At 30.1% G+C, this 13,480-nt stretch overlaps 1 protein-coding gene across 1 annotated transcript in view; it reads left to right on the forward strand.

Moving 5' to 3' along the window:
* Positions 1–8,128, forward strand: part of LOC107169420 (neuropeptide Y receptor type 6-like) — a 69,653-nt gene extending 61,525 nt beyond the window's left edge. Inside the window, exon 4 of the mRNA XM_015519149.2 lies at positions 5,528–8,128. Coding sequence (XP_015374635.1) covers positions 5,528–6,108 — 581 coding nt within the window. The 3' untranslated portion in view covers positions 6,109–8,128. The remainder of the gene's footprint in view (positions 1–5,527) is intronic.
* The last annotated feature ends 5,352 nt before the right edge of the window (positions 8,129–13,480 follow it).

The raw sequence follows: 13,480 nt of genomic DNA on the forward strand, positions 1-13,480 counted from the left end.
TATTTAAAGTATTAAGTGATTTAAAGAAAAAAAAAACACTTTGAATGTGGATTTTTTCAATAAACTAAATTAGTTAAAATGTGATTTGAATATCATATATGATACGAAGTGTATGAACTGATACAGGGTGTCCCATGAGAATATACCTATTAGCCGTTGAAGGTTACTGGTTAGGTCGTTTTATCTATAAACTAACCAAATTATTAAAAACCACGAGATTAATGAAAATGAAATGTTAAATGGTCAACATTTTCAGCAAAATAAACTCTATAAAATAAGGATCTTTATTATTTTCAAAAATTAAAAAATAATTTTTTTAACCTTGTTGCCAAAAAATTTAATTCAATTAAAAAATAAAATACATGTAGCCCTTTTCTATGCAAGTCTAATATAAAAAAATACTTATGATGTATTTAATATCTCAGAAGATGTCGCAGTGGGTAAATCCTCGTGGGACACTCTGTATACCTGTATAAGATGGTAAACTAATTATTTTAAAATAATTAACAATAATATTATCGTCATCGAGTGTTTTCGAGATTTCAGTTTTAGGATTGTAATAATTGTTATATTACATTGTGAATACATTTTTGAACTTTAAAAATTTGACACGTTAAACTATACCTGAAAATATAAACCTAGTTTATCAGAGTATTGACCGTTTATTATGTGTGATTGATTGTTCAAAAGGAACCGATAGGTAAGTATATGTTAAATTGAAAACACATCAGGTGTATAAAAATATATATATATTTTTTTTTTAAATCAATCTCATATTATGCTATTTGTTTTGTTTATTCAATTGTATATAAAATATCAAATATATAGAAGAATTGAGGATAAATCAATGCCATAGGATTTCATGTGAATACATACAATGTGTGTGTGTGTGCGTGTACTGTGTATATGTATTAGAATCTTTACTAGACGATTTTATTGTAAAAAAATCCAGAGGAAATCGAATTTTTTTATTAAATGCGGGTCGCTACCCTCACCACACGTATACATAATATATTTACTTAACAAAACCTTTTTTTACTTATAAAATAAATCTGACTCTACTAATATATGATCTTCATTGTATGTATTTTCTATATTTACCGATCACGACATCAACAACAAAAGACGAATATAAAACCGAAAAGGGCAAAGACATTGGACAAAACATGTTTTGTATTTTATGTTTCGCTGTCTACAGACTACATATTATTATTATTATTGTATGGAAACTTGATTAAAGGGCGTAGTCGATAAATTGTGTACGGAAACACCTAATTCGGAAAATGGAACTGTTATGTTTTCTGCAAATGTTTTACAGTGTACGCTAGTACACTATAGGTACATATTGTAATATAATATGCGTTTAGATATATGAATTATTTTATGACTATTGAATATTAATGAACAATATTAAAGTAAATTAATTTACTTAAAATTAAATAATTCTCTAGTAATATTAATATTATGTTTGTTAAAATCAAAATCACCTTTTTTTCTACTTATATATATTTTTCGTTTTTAATTGTTTTTTAGTAATACTAATTTCAAATTAGTTGTAAAGTCGTACTCAATAGGTACCTATTTAAAATTGTATTGCGTTATTTGTTATTACTTTGCGTATTTTAATGAGTTTAATACCTATACATAAATAATGTGTTAAGTTTAGTTTAAACACTGAAAGAAAAAATTTAATTTTACGAAAATACGAAATAGGTAAAATGAAAATATCAATCTGTGATATTGTGATGTCATTTTTTCAATCGTCGTTCATCGTTTTTTTAATTTATCACAATATGATATTTGTATATGTATAATATTGTGAGATATTATGTTAGACGTTTGACTTTGAAAATATCTTAATAATATGTTTTGTTAATACGTTATAAAACAACCATTTACACTTGAGATCAATATACTTATTTCTTCAGTATGGGATCATGTATTATAAATCATAATATTGAAAATTCCGATTAGGATAGGTACATTAAGGAATTGTGGGTCGGAGACCATACGTTAGCTGCATTTACTTTGAAGCAACATAATAATATAGTACGTTGCCAGTTCGTGATATTCAACTTGAAAGCAATAATAAATCATAACAGTTGTTAAAATATTCAGAGTTCTTCAAAGTACCAACTTACAATGGTTAGACTTTTGTCTGTACTCTCCGTAAAAGTAAGTCCCATAAAACTTTTTATTTTCTCTTCCCATCGAAAAAAAGTGATCTCAACGTACTATAAATCATCTCTGTATGGAAACCGATACGTTCACATGCTTCAATTTACTGAGAGCTTAAAATGCTAAATGCTAAATTAGTTTTTCATATAGTACATGAAAAAGATTTAAAACAAAAACTACGAAACTCGTTGAACTTATTACTTATCAAAAAGGTTTGACAATTTAAATTAAATGGCTCTTTTCGGTTTTTTTTTTGTATAAATGTTAATCTCAAGTAGGGATACAATAAGCACGCGTGAAATATACACATTTTTTTCATATATAATCATTTATTTTTGGGTGAAAAAAATAAAATAACTACTTTATAACACAAATAATACATCTACACCAATCGGTAGTACGCAGGCCAGATAGTATTATCATTATATTGAGGTTTAATTAATTTAACAAGTAATTTGGTTGGATTCGAAAAGTATCCAAATGTACAACTACTTAGTATAATTAATACGGCATGCATTTTCGGTACGTTTTTTTACTATGGCTTGAAATTATTGATCTAGAAACATCATCGAAATGCTCGGATCGATAACCTACATCGCTGTATTATATTAGAGTCCTAAACGTCCGTTGGGTAAATGGCATTGTGTGTTTCCATTCAAGCAGGGTAATTGCATTCGGCTATAAGCTATTGTGTTTATGCGGCAAACGCTAAATATTAATTTTTCACTGAAACCCGTTTTGGGTAAAACGGTCGTGGCACAAATTTCAGGCGCATATTTCATACAGGTAAATGACAATATGTACACTGTGAAAAGTTTTCGCATTCATAAAAGAGCTCCCTGGGGTAACCGAAATGCGGTCGTACGTGGTAGTCTGCGCGTACAGCAGCCACATTGTGTACCAGTATTACCCAAACATCGATACGATGCGATATTAGATTGGACAGTATTGTTTGTCTATTCGCCGAAATTTGCTCATTAAACGAAGTCCGTTCACTGTGCGATCAGACTATAGATTGAAGGGCCCCCCGCCCCCTCACCCCAATCATCTTCTGTTTGACACTGCCGCCGAATAAATTAATTTATGTCTGACCTATATATATATATATATATATATACGTATATATACATAAGGCTGCAGTGATTTGGTGTATTATTAATTATTATAAATTCCGATTTAAAGTGATTAACACTAAACCTATATAGAACATAGCACCTAACTATAATTCTATAATGGATAGATTAATCTCGACACGATAATTTTTCGTTAAAGTTTTCTAATATGTTTCGTTTGTATACCAAAAAAAAAAAAAAAACAAACGGCGTTCGATACACAGGTATATATGCCTCAGAAACTCAGATTGAAAACAAAACAAAAAACCAATACACACTTAATACGCCATACATATATATTACATGTTTTTCCTTGATATTTAGGAATTTAAATTTAATCATAACCATTCTATATAAGAGTGAAACACTGAAACAATTTAATATTTATTTAATTCCTATTATGCGTAGAACGGAATTCAGAAAAAGAAACTCCATTAATGCTGGAATTAATATGGTAATAAAATTAAGTTTTAGTTTTAGTTTTTTATACTATCTTTATTCTTTAGTTTATATAAATAAAATGATAAACAAAAAAATTAAATTACTGGCGTAGTAAATTGAATTATGTATTTCAGTCAGATTGATATATTATTCTGCAATTGATTATTCTTGAATCATCCATAATCGGCTTAACTGTTAATCAAGTATAATTAAATTAGTAACTGTAGGTACGAAAAACATTTTAAGAACCATTCTTGTCTTCACGCGTATCAAAATTGTATAAATTTCCATGTATGTATACCCTTAATATTTTTTTAAATGAAACACAGGGTTGGTATGTTTTTATTGTTATACGTTTGTAAATATAGGAACACTTAAAATAAGCTCACGTGTTCTTACGTCAAAAACGAAACCTCTCGAAAGTTATGTACGCCATTGTTGGTGGTCGTAAATATTCAAGTTTCAAAAACTCCAATAAATGCGACGATTTACGAGTATACAAGCTTTAAAGGGGCAAAACGAAAACAGCAATAACATTAAAATTAATAAAAATAAATTTGAAAAAAAAAGAGATACCTTCGCATTATAATACAACTATAATAAACTGTGATCTCATCACAAGCGTGTGCGTGACTATGCATTACATTGCATGGTCACGTTAAACGTATACGTGATACCACACACTGTGGAATTTTAAAACAGGGCTCGTAACAATAGTTGTGGGAGGGGGGTGATCATCGCTGGTGACGTGCGGATTAAAAAAAACTTGTTAATTAATCCAACGGGATTATTACTCGGACTTTGTTTGATCGTTTCATTTTCATAATTTTTTTTTGTCACGTCATCGTATTTACATTATAATTATTTTACAAAATTACAACAACTAAAGCGATGCGTGTCACAAAAAATTACAATATTACAATAAATAACAGGTTTTATGATACTTCTGATAATTTGACAACAATTTATTACCCAACGCTTTAAGTTAATATAAATTATAATACGCTATAACAATACAGTCGAAAACTTAGACAAACAGCATTAATGGTCATAATATATATTTTTGACCGGGTATACGTTTCCGATAAATGATGATGATAGCTCGCTGGTTTACTACTTCTGGATGATTCCATCTCTCTGTAATCGACACTTCAAAAATTTAATGCGTTAGGTACGAAGTTTTTAATATAGTTACCAAAATATAAACGATTGTTGTTATATTTCTGTTTTAAGATTATCTATAAAAAAAAAAACCATTTACGGCGGTCGGTATAGAATAATAAAACTCGGCTTTTCGTTTCCTGAAATAAAGTGGTGATTTTTGTACTCATTTCCTTTACCTACACACCGTCCGGTACTTATATATTAACGAAACTTTAGAACTATACTTTCTCAGATTTGCGTGACTCAACGACCGCGCCTTAAACGGATCAGAATTATATATCCCGAACAAAAAAAAAAAAAAATTCGATTAAATAAAAAACTAGGTTAATTAAACACGAATTTAATGAGTAAAAATATTTAATATTGAGTCTTAGTAAATTAGTTTTAGCTGCAGCTGAAGCAAAATATAAAAACTACGTGTTATTAAATTAAATGTTATTATTATGTAAGCGATAAAACAAGACAAATGTGGGTTCTTCAGTGGTGATCGCTTGATGCGGTCACAGTGACACTTTTGGACAAAACGCTAAATAATAATATGTTATACCTTTTAATATTATTGTGTGTTTTCAAAATTGTGAGTAAACGCTTGTATCACTGATCGTTTTTTTTTTTTTTTTGCGTTTTCACAGTGAAGAGAGAGCTGAGTCGGAACAAGCGGACAATGTGGATACTGTCGTCGATCGCGGTGGTGTTCGCGCTCAGCTGGCTGCCGCTGACGCTGTTCACGCTGCTCGTCGAGTTCCAACCGCACCTGATCGACTCCACGGACGCGCTGTACAAGGCGTTCGCGATCGTCCACATGATGGCCATGTCGACCACGTGCACCAACCCGCTGCTGTACGGATGGCTGAACACAAACTTCCGGCGGGACATATCCGGTATATGCCGGCAAATGTGGTACTGCTGCGGTGACCAGAAACCGCCGCCGAGGCGGAGACGATATCCGTCTGTGGCCACCGATTACCGCGGCCCGAACGACCGGCGGCCGGGGCTCGGGTCGGAAGCGGCTGGCGGATGTGGCGGCGGGGGAGGCGGTGGTTTCGGCGGAGGTGGCCGGCGTAACCAGATGCACCACGACCCCGAGACCACCGGCATGTCGATGGTGGTCAAGAGCGACCGGCGGTTCAGTACCAGTTACCTGACCACGCTGACCACGGTCACGTCACGGTCACAACCTGGTTCCAGCATGGGCCGCGTCGAAAACGTCTAGAGGCAGTGTATGGTTTATAATCATCTACGATTTACTGTTTATAATTATAATATTGTTAATAACGATAACAGTGATAATGTTGTTTTGCAGTTCACTTCGACGTCTATATAGGTACTGAATTGTTGTTATTGGGGGGTGGGGGAAGGGCATTCAGACGACATTATATTATACGCTATTATGAAAACTATAATGTTATTATTATGCGTGTTGGACTTACGACAAACTTGAGGCTGTACTTCCGCGTTGATAACACCGACGACGGAAACCTGTTGCAAGACGCGTCGTCGTATGTAATATAATGTGCCGTTTATCCAAGCAAATAACAAACGTATACATGAATTTGCCCGAGTTCTGACGAAATGGTGCTAACGGGTGTTTTATTTTTTTATACTATTACGATAAAATATTTTGTAACTATCAATCCTAAAAGATTCGTCAAGAAACAAACAAATATTTAGTACAGGCCTGGGCCCACGACATATTTTTGCGATTGAGTGTAAGTCACGTTTTAGGGCGGTTAGCGGTATTGGTTCGCCGAGCATGCTCACCTCTTTTTTTACTTTAATAATGCATATTTTATTTAAATTCTGATTTTTTCATAATTTATTAAACATATAATACTGATATACGTATATATATATATATATACAGGGTGTACCGCGAGGACTTACCCATTGCGGATATCTCACGAAATAATCGAGATATCAAAATTTGGGTTTTATAATAAGATTCACAAGTATAAGAACCACAATTATTTCATTTTTAATATATTTTAATGTTTTTGTAAAAAAATGTATTTTTATTTAATTATTTCCAAAAAAATTAAAGATAGCCTTTGTAGAGTTTATTTTTTCTGAAAATATTGACATTTCAACATTTTATTTTCATTAATTTCCCGATTTTTAATATTTTTTCTAGTTTTGATGAAATGATTATAACTACTAGGAACATGTGAGTCTTCTTACAAATCCAGAATTTCGATATCATCATTATTTCGGGAGATATCGCAATGTGTAAATCCTCACAGGACACTCTGTATATACCGAATTTTCAATACGCTTTATTATTTTAAATTATTAAACAAATATTTTTTTTTTGCAAATTTGTATTTATCCAAATTGAAATTCAAACGAATCCTCCAAGTTATTAAACATTGAGCACTAATTATAATAATCCAAGATAATAGTTTTAATGATATGAAAATGGTAGTAATTACTACTCATAGATTAACGTTTTATAATTTGTAAAAACTGTCTGAATAGGTATTGTAAGTACGAGATTAAATACTACATTTATTTTATATTTGTGTAAAACCACTTTTAAGGACTATTGTATAAATTATATTCAAATAAGTCACAAACTACTTGTACCAGTTTTTATTTAGATTTTAAATACATTGAAATTTTCAAAAAATAGAAATATCTTCTTACAATATTTATGACAAAAAAAAAGGTTCTCAAAAACAAAAGTTTGTATTGCCATAGGAAATTATTGATATGGTCCAAAAAATTTAAGTATTTAAAACTACGATCTTTAACTATACTTGAAAATTAAGAATTTTAATAAAATAATAAATATGCATTATTAAAGGAAAAAAAGAGTGGCAAGATTGTTTGATCAATCAACCTGTATAAGTACAACCCGAGAGACACCTCGAAGATAGAAATTCGTAAAATTTGACAGTTTGGAAAACTCCTCAAAGTAAAAGTTTATTCTTTTTCGTGGTGTCGAGTTAATTAGCTACATAGGTATAATCAATTAATTGTACACATTTATTGTGCAATATCTAATACTGCAGTAGTGTAATTGCTGTTATGCGTAAAAGAAAAACGACATATTTTTAATAACTTTACAAATAGCACTGTTGAAATTAATATTTTTAAAACCATTTTTCACGGTTCAAAGAAAGAATTTAATTTTTATGAGTACACTTAATTTAATAAGTATTTGTCATGTCTAATTATTAATCATGTTTTAAATTTCAATTAAGAATTCAAACATTATTTTTTAAATAATAATATTATATCAGTCTATCTCTGTAACTAAATTATCTTTTAAAAGGTATTTAAAAATTAGATTATTGACATGACATAATATCATATTATATTATATTAACATATGCGAGTCGTATTATATTTCTTGGCACAAATAGTTATGAATTACGATTAATTTTTCAGTAAAACAAAATTGCTTTAATTTTTGATTTTTTAGATGTGGTTTGCTATTTTTTTTAAAAGATATAATTTTGTTGGCGTTTTTTTTATTTATATAAAATATTAACATTTACCGATTTTACCAGCCAATTATTTTTCTAAGGTAATATCATTGGAAACTAAAAGTGATTATTTATAAAATTGCGCATTTGTTATGAAACTTAAAAATATATAGGCTTATGCAATTCATCGGCTTTGAATCTTAACTATTTATAATAATAAACACTTTAAACAATAAATTTAACTATTCATATATCTTCAATTCTATTAGAGAATTAAAATTTCGAAATAATATTCGTACAATTTTAATGAAGAGCATGAAAAGAGGTGTCTTTAAGAATCGAAACATAAATCATAAATGTGACGTGGGCCTGGGAAAGTTTATTTATTAAAATTAACTAAGAACAGAATTCAAAAAGCTAATTTATTTAACAAATGTTTAATGAAATTATCAATATTTATTGGAGCCGGTAAAGCTACTATGTTGCAAAACAAGTTAGTATCATCAAGTAGTACTCATAAACTTTTAAATGCATTTACCATATAATAGACGTTTCGTGTATCGTAAGTTTTGTGTAAATCAACATAATACTGTAAAATAAACCTTTTAATGTAAGTAAATAACATTATTCAATTAAATGTTAATGAAAAAAAATCATGTGTGTACTACATTATTAAAATAGATTTTAAACACAATTTATACATAATTATATGTTGGTGTCGTTTTTGCTACCTATAACTATCATTATGATTATCGTTTTTTTTTTTTTTATATTGCAAATAACCAAACAAAATACTTGTGTTTAGTGAGGTAATTTAAATTAAACGCGTATCCTACATGAATACTTCAAAAATATTGCGTGTACCTTCCGAAGTCTTACCGACTATAAGTCCTACGTAACTTTTGACTGATAATAATAGCGAGTTTGTGCGCCGCGTGTTAACGGTTTTGTTTTAAAAACCCTCCGGGCACATTTCTTATTAAAATACGATTTTCTAATAATTTCTAATGTAGATAAAAACGATACGGTTTTAATTTGGCTAGATGGCAGGCTGCCGTCGTGTAGTAGACTAATCATTGACATTATATATTGCAATTAAACTGCAATGTAAGTTATTGTGTAAGTACATTAAGAAGACACGTGTGCATATTACTTTTAATTTATTTTTAAAGGTTTTATTACACGACAATTATTATTGTTTATACGAACGGTATAACTGAATAACAAGATTTAATAATGGTATAATATTGTACCTACAGCTCTATTTGGATTAGAGCGCAATAACATATTATATTGGATTTAAGGGGCAAATGGACAATCTTGGGACCACACTACAATCATGTTTATATTTTAACGTATTTTGATTTGTGTAAAATTAATTTACTAGACTTATCTTCTGTATTGCTAGTAATCCCGATTCCCTGTAAACGTTTGCACGCACAAAGTAATACGACGTGTGAACAAAATTGTTGAGCTATTGGCCGAAAAATCTTACATTTAAACAACGAACGTACACTATAGTACTATGTACTATGTGTCGATCATAATATTCAATGGTGAATAAATTATTTTGTCAAAGGGTGATGGATATAGCTGAATTTTTTAACATTTACTATTCGATTATTAAAAATAATAAAATGCGTGGGGTTATCAGCTCTTAGACATTGAAAAAAAGGTCAAGGGCGATATATTCCCCTCGCTTCCTCTCCCCCCCCCATTGTTGACCGCCACTCGTTAAATTATTATATTATATATGTTAATATACCTATTATGCTCTATTCGAGAGTTGCTCAATCGACCGATGGAGTCTACTCATTTTGCCTTCCATGTAGGTATTATGACTTATGAGTTACCTATACTATGAAAGCATAGTATTTATACTTACTACTTAGACACATGGAGTGACCTTTTACAGTATTATGATAATAAGCAAACGCGAAAGTGGGTAAACTCAACTCGAATAGAGTGCATAATATATAGATGATATAATAATATAATGTAATGGTGTGTGTAATCCACAAATGGACGTTAACAACAGCTAATGTATTGTATTAAAAGCGAAATAAGTAGACGGACACGTGTTAATCGGACCCATCGTTAAAAATTAATGATTATTTTTAAAAAGTAATATTATCTAGATTTTTTTCTACCAAAATCATATTACCGATGTCTTGAGAACCATTCAAACTTTATAGTATCCTCGGAATAATTTTTTTTTTTTTAAACAATCTCTCACCAAACCATCGTCGTTATTCTAATACATTAATCAACTATTATTTAATTATTCTAAATTTATATAATATGGTAAACGCGAATTCCACCTTCATTTTACCACTGTCGAATGCACAATTATTAAGATATCTCTAAGAGAAAAGATACACTTTTTTTTAATAACCGTTTGAAAGAATTTTCATAAAATCTAATATAGTCTACTCAAATAATCATAGAATTACAAACATAACATCGAAAACGTTTTGGTGTTTAGTTCTTTTTTTTTCTATGGCTTTTTTAATTTTAACTTACGCGAATCCATTTAAAACTTTAAAAAATAAAAAAAGTGTTTCATGTCTGTGACTTAAAATATTTTGTCACACGACAGACATACTATTATATAGTTCATTCATCATAGTTTTCTGCTGTTCCACGTGTGGCCGGGAATTATTATCCAAATTTCGAATATTTAGTCGACCTCTACTACGTATAGTCCATGAGTGTAGCTGTATATAATTGTAGAGCTTCGAATATTTTAGTACTCTTCGTTGGGGTAAATTGATGGGATAAAATATAAAACAAAAGAGTCCTGGGATAATTTTTCATATTATAACAACGCTGATGTGACATGTTGTGTTAATAGATTTATCACCGAAATTAATCTCGTAAAGTATAATAATTATTATTCGTCTAACTGATATATACCTATTATAATATAATGTATACGTATACACTATACAGTTCAGTCACTCGATATATGTATATTGATATATTATTATCCAACTCCCCTGTGTTTTAGTTATTGAAAATTCATTTAAAAAGGACACACACCTTTGCCAATGAAAGCTGGAACGTGAACTCTAACGTTAATTTACCGTGTTGGGTACGCATAGCAGCGACCAGTGTTATCCGATGGTCATTGTGTTCAGATTAATTTAAATATTATCATACAACTCACACAACAGGTAGGCGCCTACATCGTTAAACAATGTCATACAACTCCGAGTACGGATTTTAATTTTTTCCCCCATCAATTTGTTCAACCTCCAGAGCTGAATAGTATCTTCGGGGTTATATTCAATCATTATTATTTTTCGACGAATTCGCGAAGACCGGCATATGGTTCAGTTTTTCTTTTGCAGGCGGAAATCACAATCTTATGACAACACCGATACATGTCCGTCAGGGCCCTAACAATGGGTGGGTCAGAAGGACCCATGGTATTTGGATCCGAGCTTTTGAGGGGCCCGCCGTTCAATAAAAATAATTACTTCAATATACAGAGTGTCCGGCGAGGATTTACACATTGCGATATCTCCTGAGATAATAAATTTGTTTTTTTATTAAACTCAAATAGACAAAAGCTACATGTATTTTATCTTATTAAATGTTTTGGTAAAAAAGTTGAAAAAAATTATTTTTTAATTTTCGAAAATATTAAATATACCTAAATATTTTTTTTTTTTTTTTATATTAAGCCTCGGCGTCAAAGGCCATTGGCGTTGGTTTACAATAGGTTACATAATATATATACAATTATTTACAGGTTATATACAATTTATAAGCTTGGACTTAATTATAAATGTTATCAAATCATTAATATTGTTTGGGTGTAGGGCTTCTGATAAAATGTTGGATACACCTGCTTCCCGTTTGTCCGTTTCGTATATGCGGCATTCGGATATGATGTGTTTAATTGTGAGAGGAATACCACAACTGGCACAAATGGGAGGGTCTTCCTTTTTTATCAGATATTGGTGTGTTAGCCATGTGTTATACCTATATTATATAGAGTTTATTTTGCTGAAAATTTGACCTTTCAATATTTTATTCTCATTAAAAACACGATTTTTAATAATTTTTTTAGTTTAGGTATGGATAAAATGGCAAAAAACTGGTCTTTGGGCGAGTTCCCCACTACGGCTAATTGGGTATATCCTCTTGGGACACTCTGTATATTAGAAAAATGTTCGGATTTTACCAGGGCAAAAAATATGATGTGGGGGCCTGATGTCCGTATTCTGGTCATTATTTGACTTTGATCGTATCGAGATATTATATATATGATAGTAAAATAAAAAAGATTTTCCGCATAGTTCTCAACAATTTTTGACGAATATCAATTAAAGTATTAATATAGTTTAAAAACAACATAATATATTTCATATTGAATAACACTATCACTATAGGTTATATAGTATCATACCTAACCATGGCGTATTATTAATCCAAATAAGCTCTGTTTTACCTACATTTTTGACTTCGGAATGTTTATGACAACTTACTGTGAGAGAAAAACCGTGTTAATTTAATATTTTGTACATAAACATCTATTAGAAAGCCACGTCAAACATGCATTTTAATATTTGGATTGTAAACGATATTAAAATAACGATGTGAGTATATTTCATATTATTATATTAATATTGTGTATTATTGTTATCCTACGAGAGGGGTTATAATTTTTTTCTGCATAATATTTTATTTTAGATTATTCTACCTCCATTGTAATGTTCAACGTTCGCATTAAAAATAATGTATTATAATATTTATAATAATTAAGTAGGTACTAAAAAACAATTCGAGAATCGTATAGGTGATTAATGTAAAAATAAACGCAATGTATAATTCCGTGTCTAATATATTGCAATAAATACAAAAGTTGTAAAAATGTATAAAATAAGTATATAAGAGTATTATTATTATTGTTATTATACATTTATAGTTATTAGTTTTACCTATGATTAGTGATATTAGTGACAGGAGAACCGTTTATAATTTGCTAATGTGCGTATAATTATTGATTTTTCGAGTGTAAAGTTTTTTTATTTGTTTATGAATAACACCCAATCTACTAAAACGTATGACTGCATAACATAGAAAATAATTATTTTTTAAAATAAGATTAGATTAACGATGACGGCAATCGATGAACAAACTGATTTG

This window comes from Diuraphis noxia, unplaced genomic scaffold (genome assembly GCF_037042655.1).
Source record: "Diuraphis noxia isolate RWA-SAM2 unplaced genomic scaffold, SU_Dnox_SAM2 contig0009, whole genome shotgun sequence".
NCBI classification, from domain to species: domain Eukaryota; kingdom Metazoa; phylum Arthropoda; class Insecta; order Hemiptera; family Aphididae; genus Diuraphis; species Diuraphis noxia.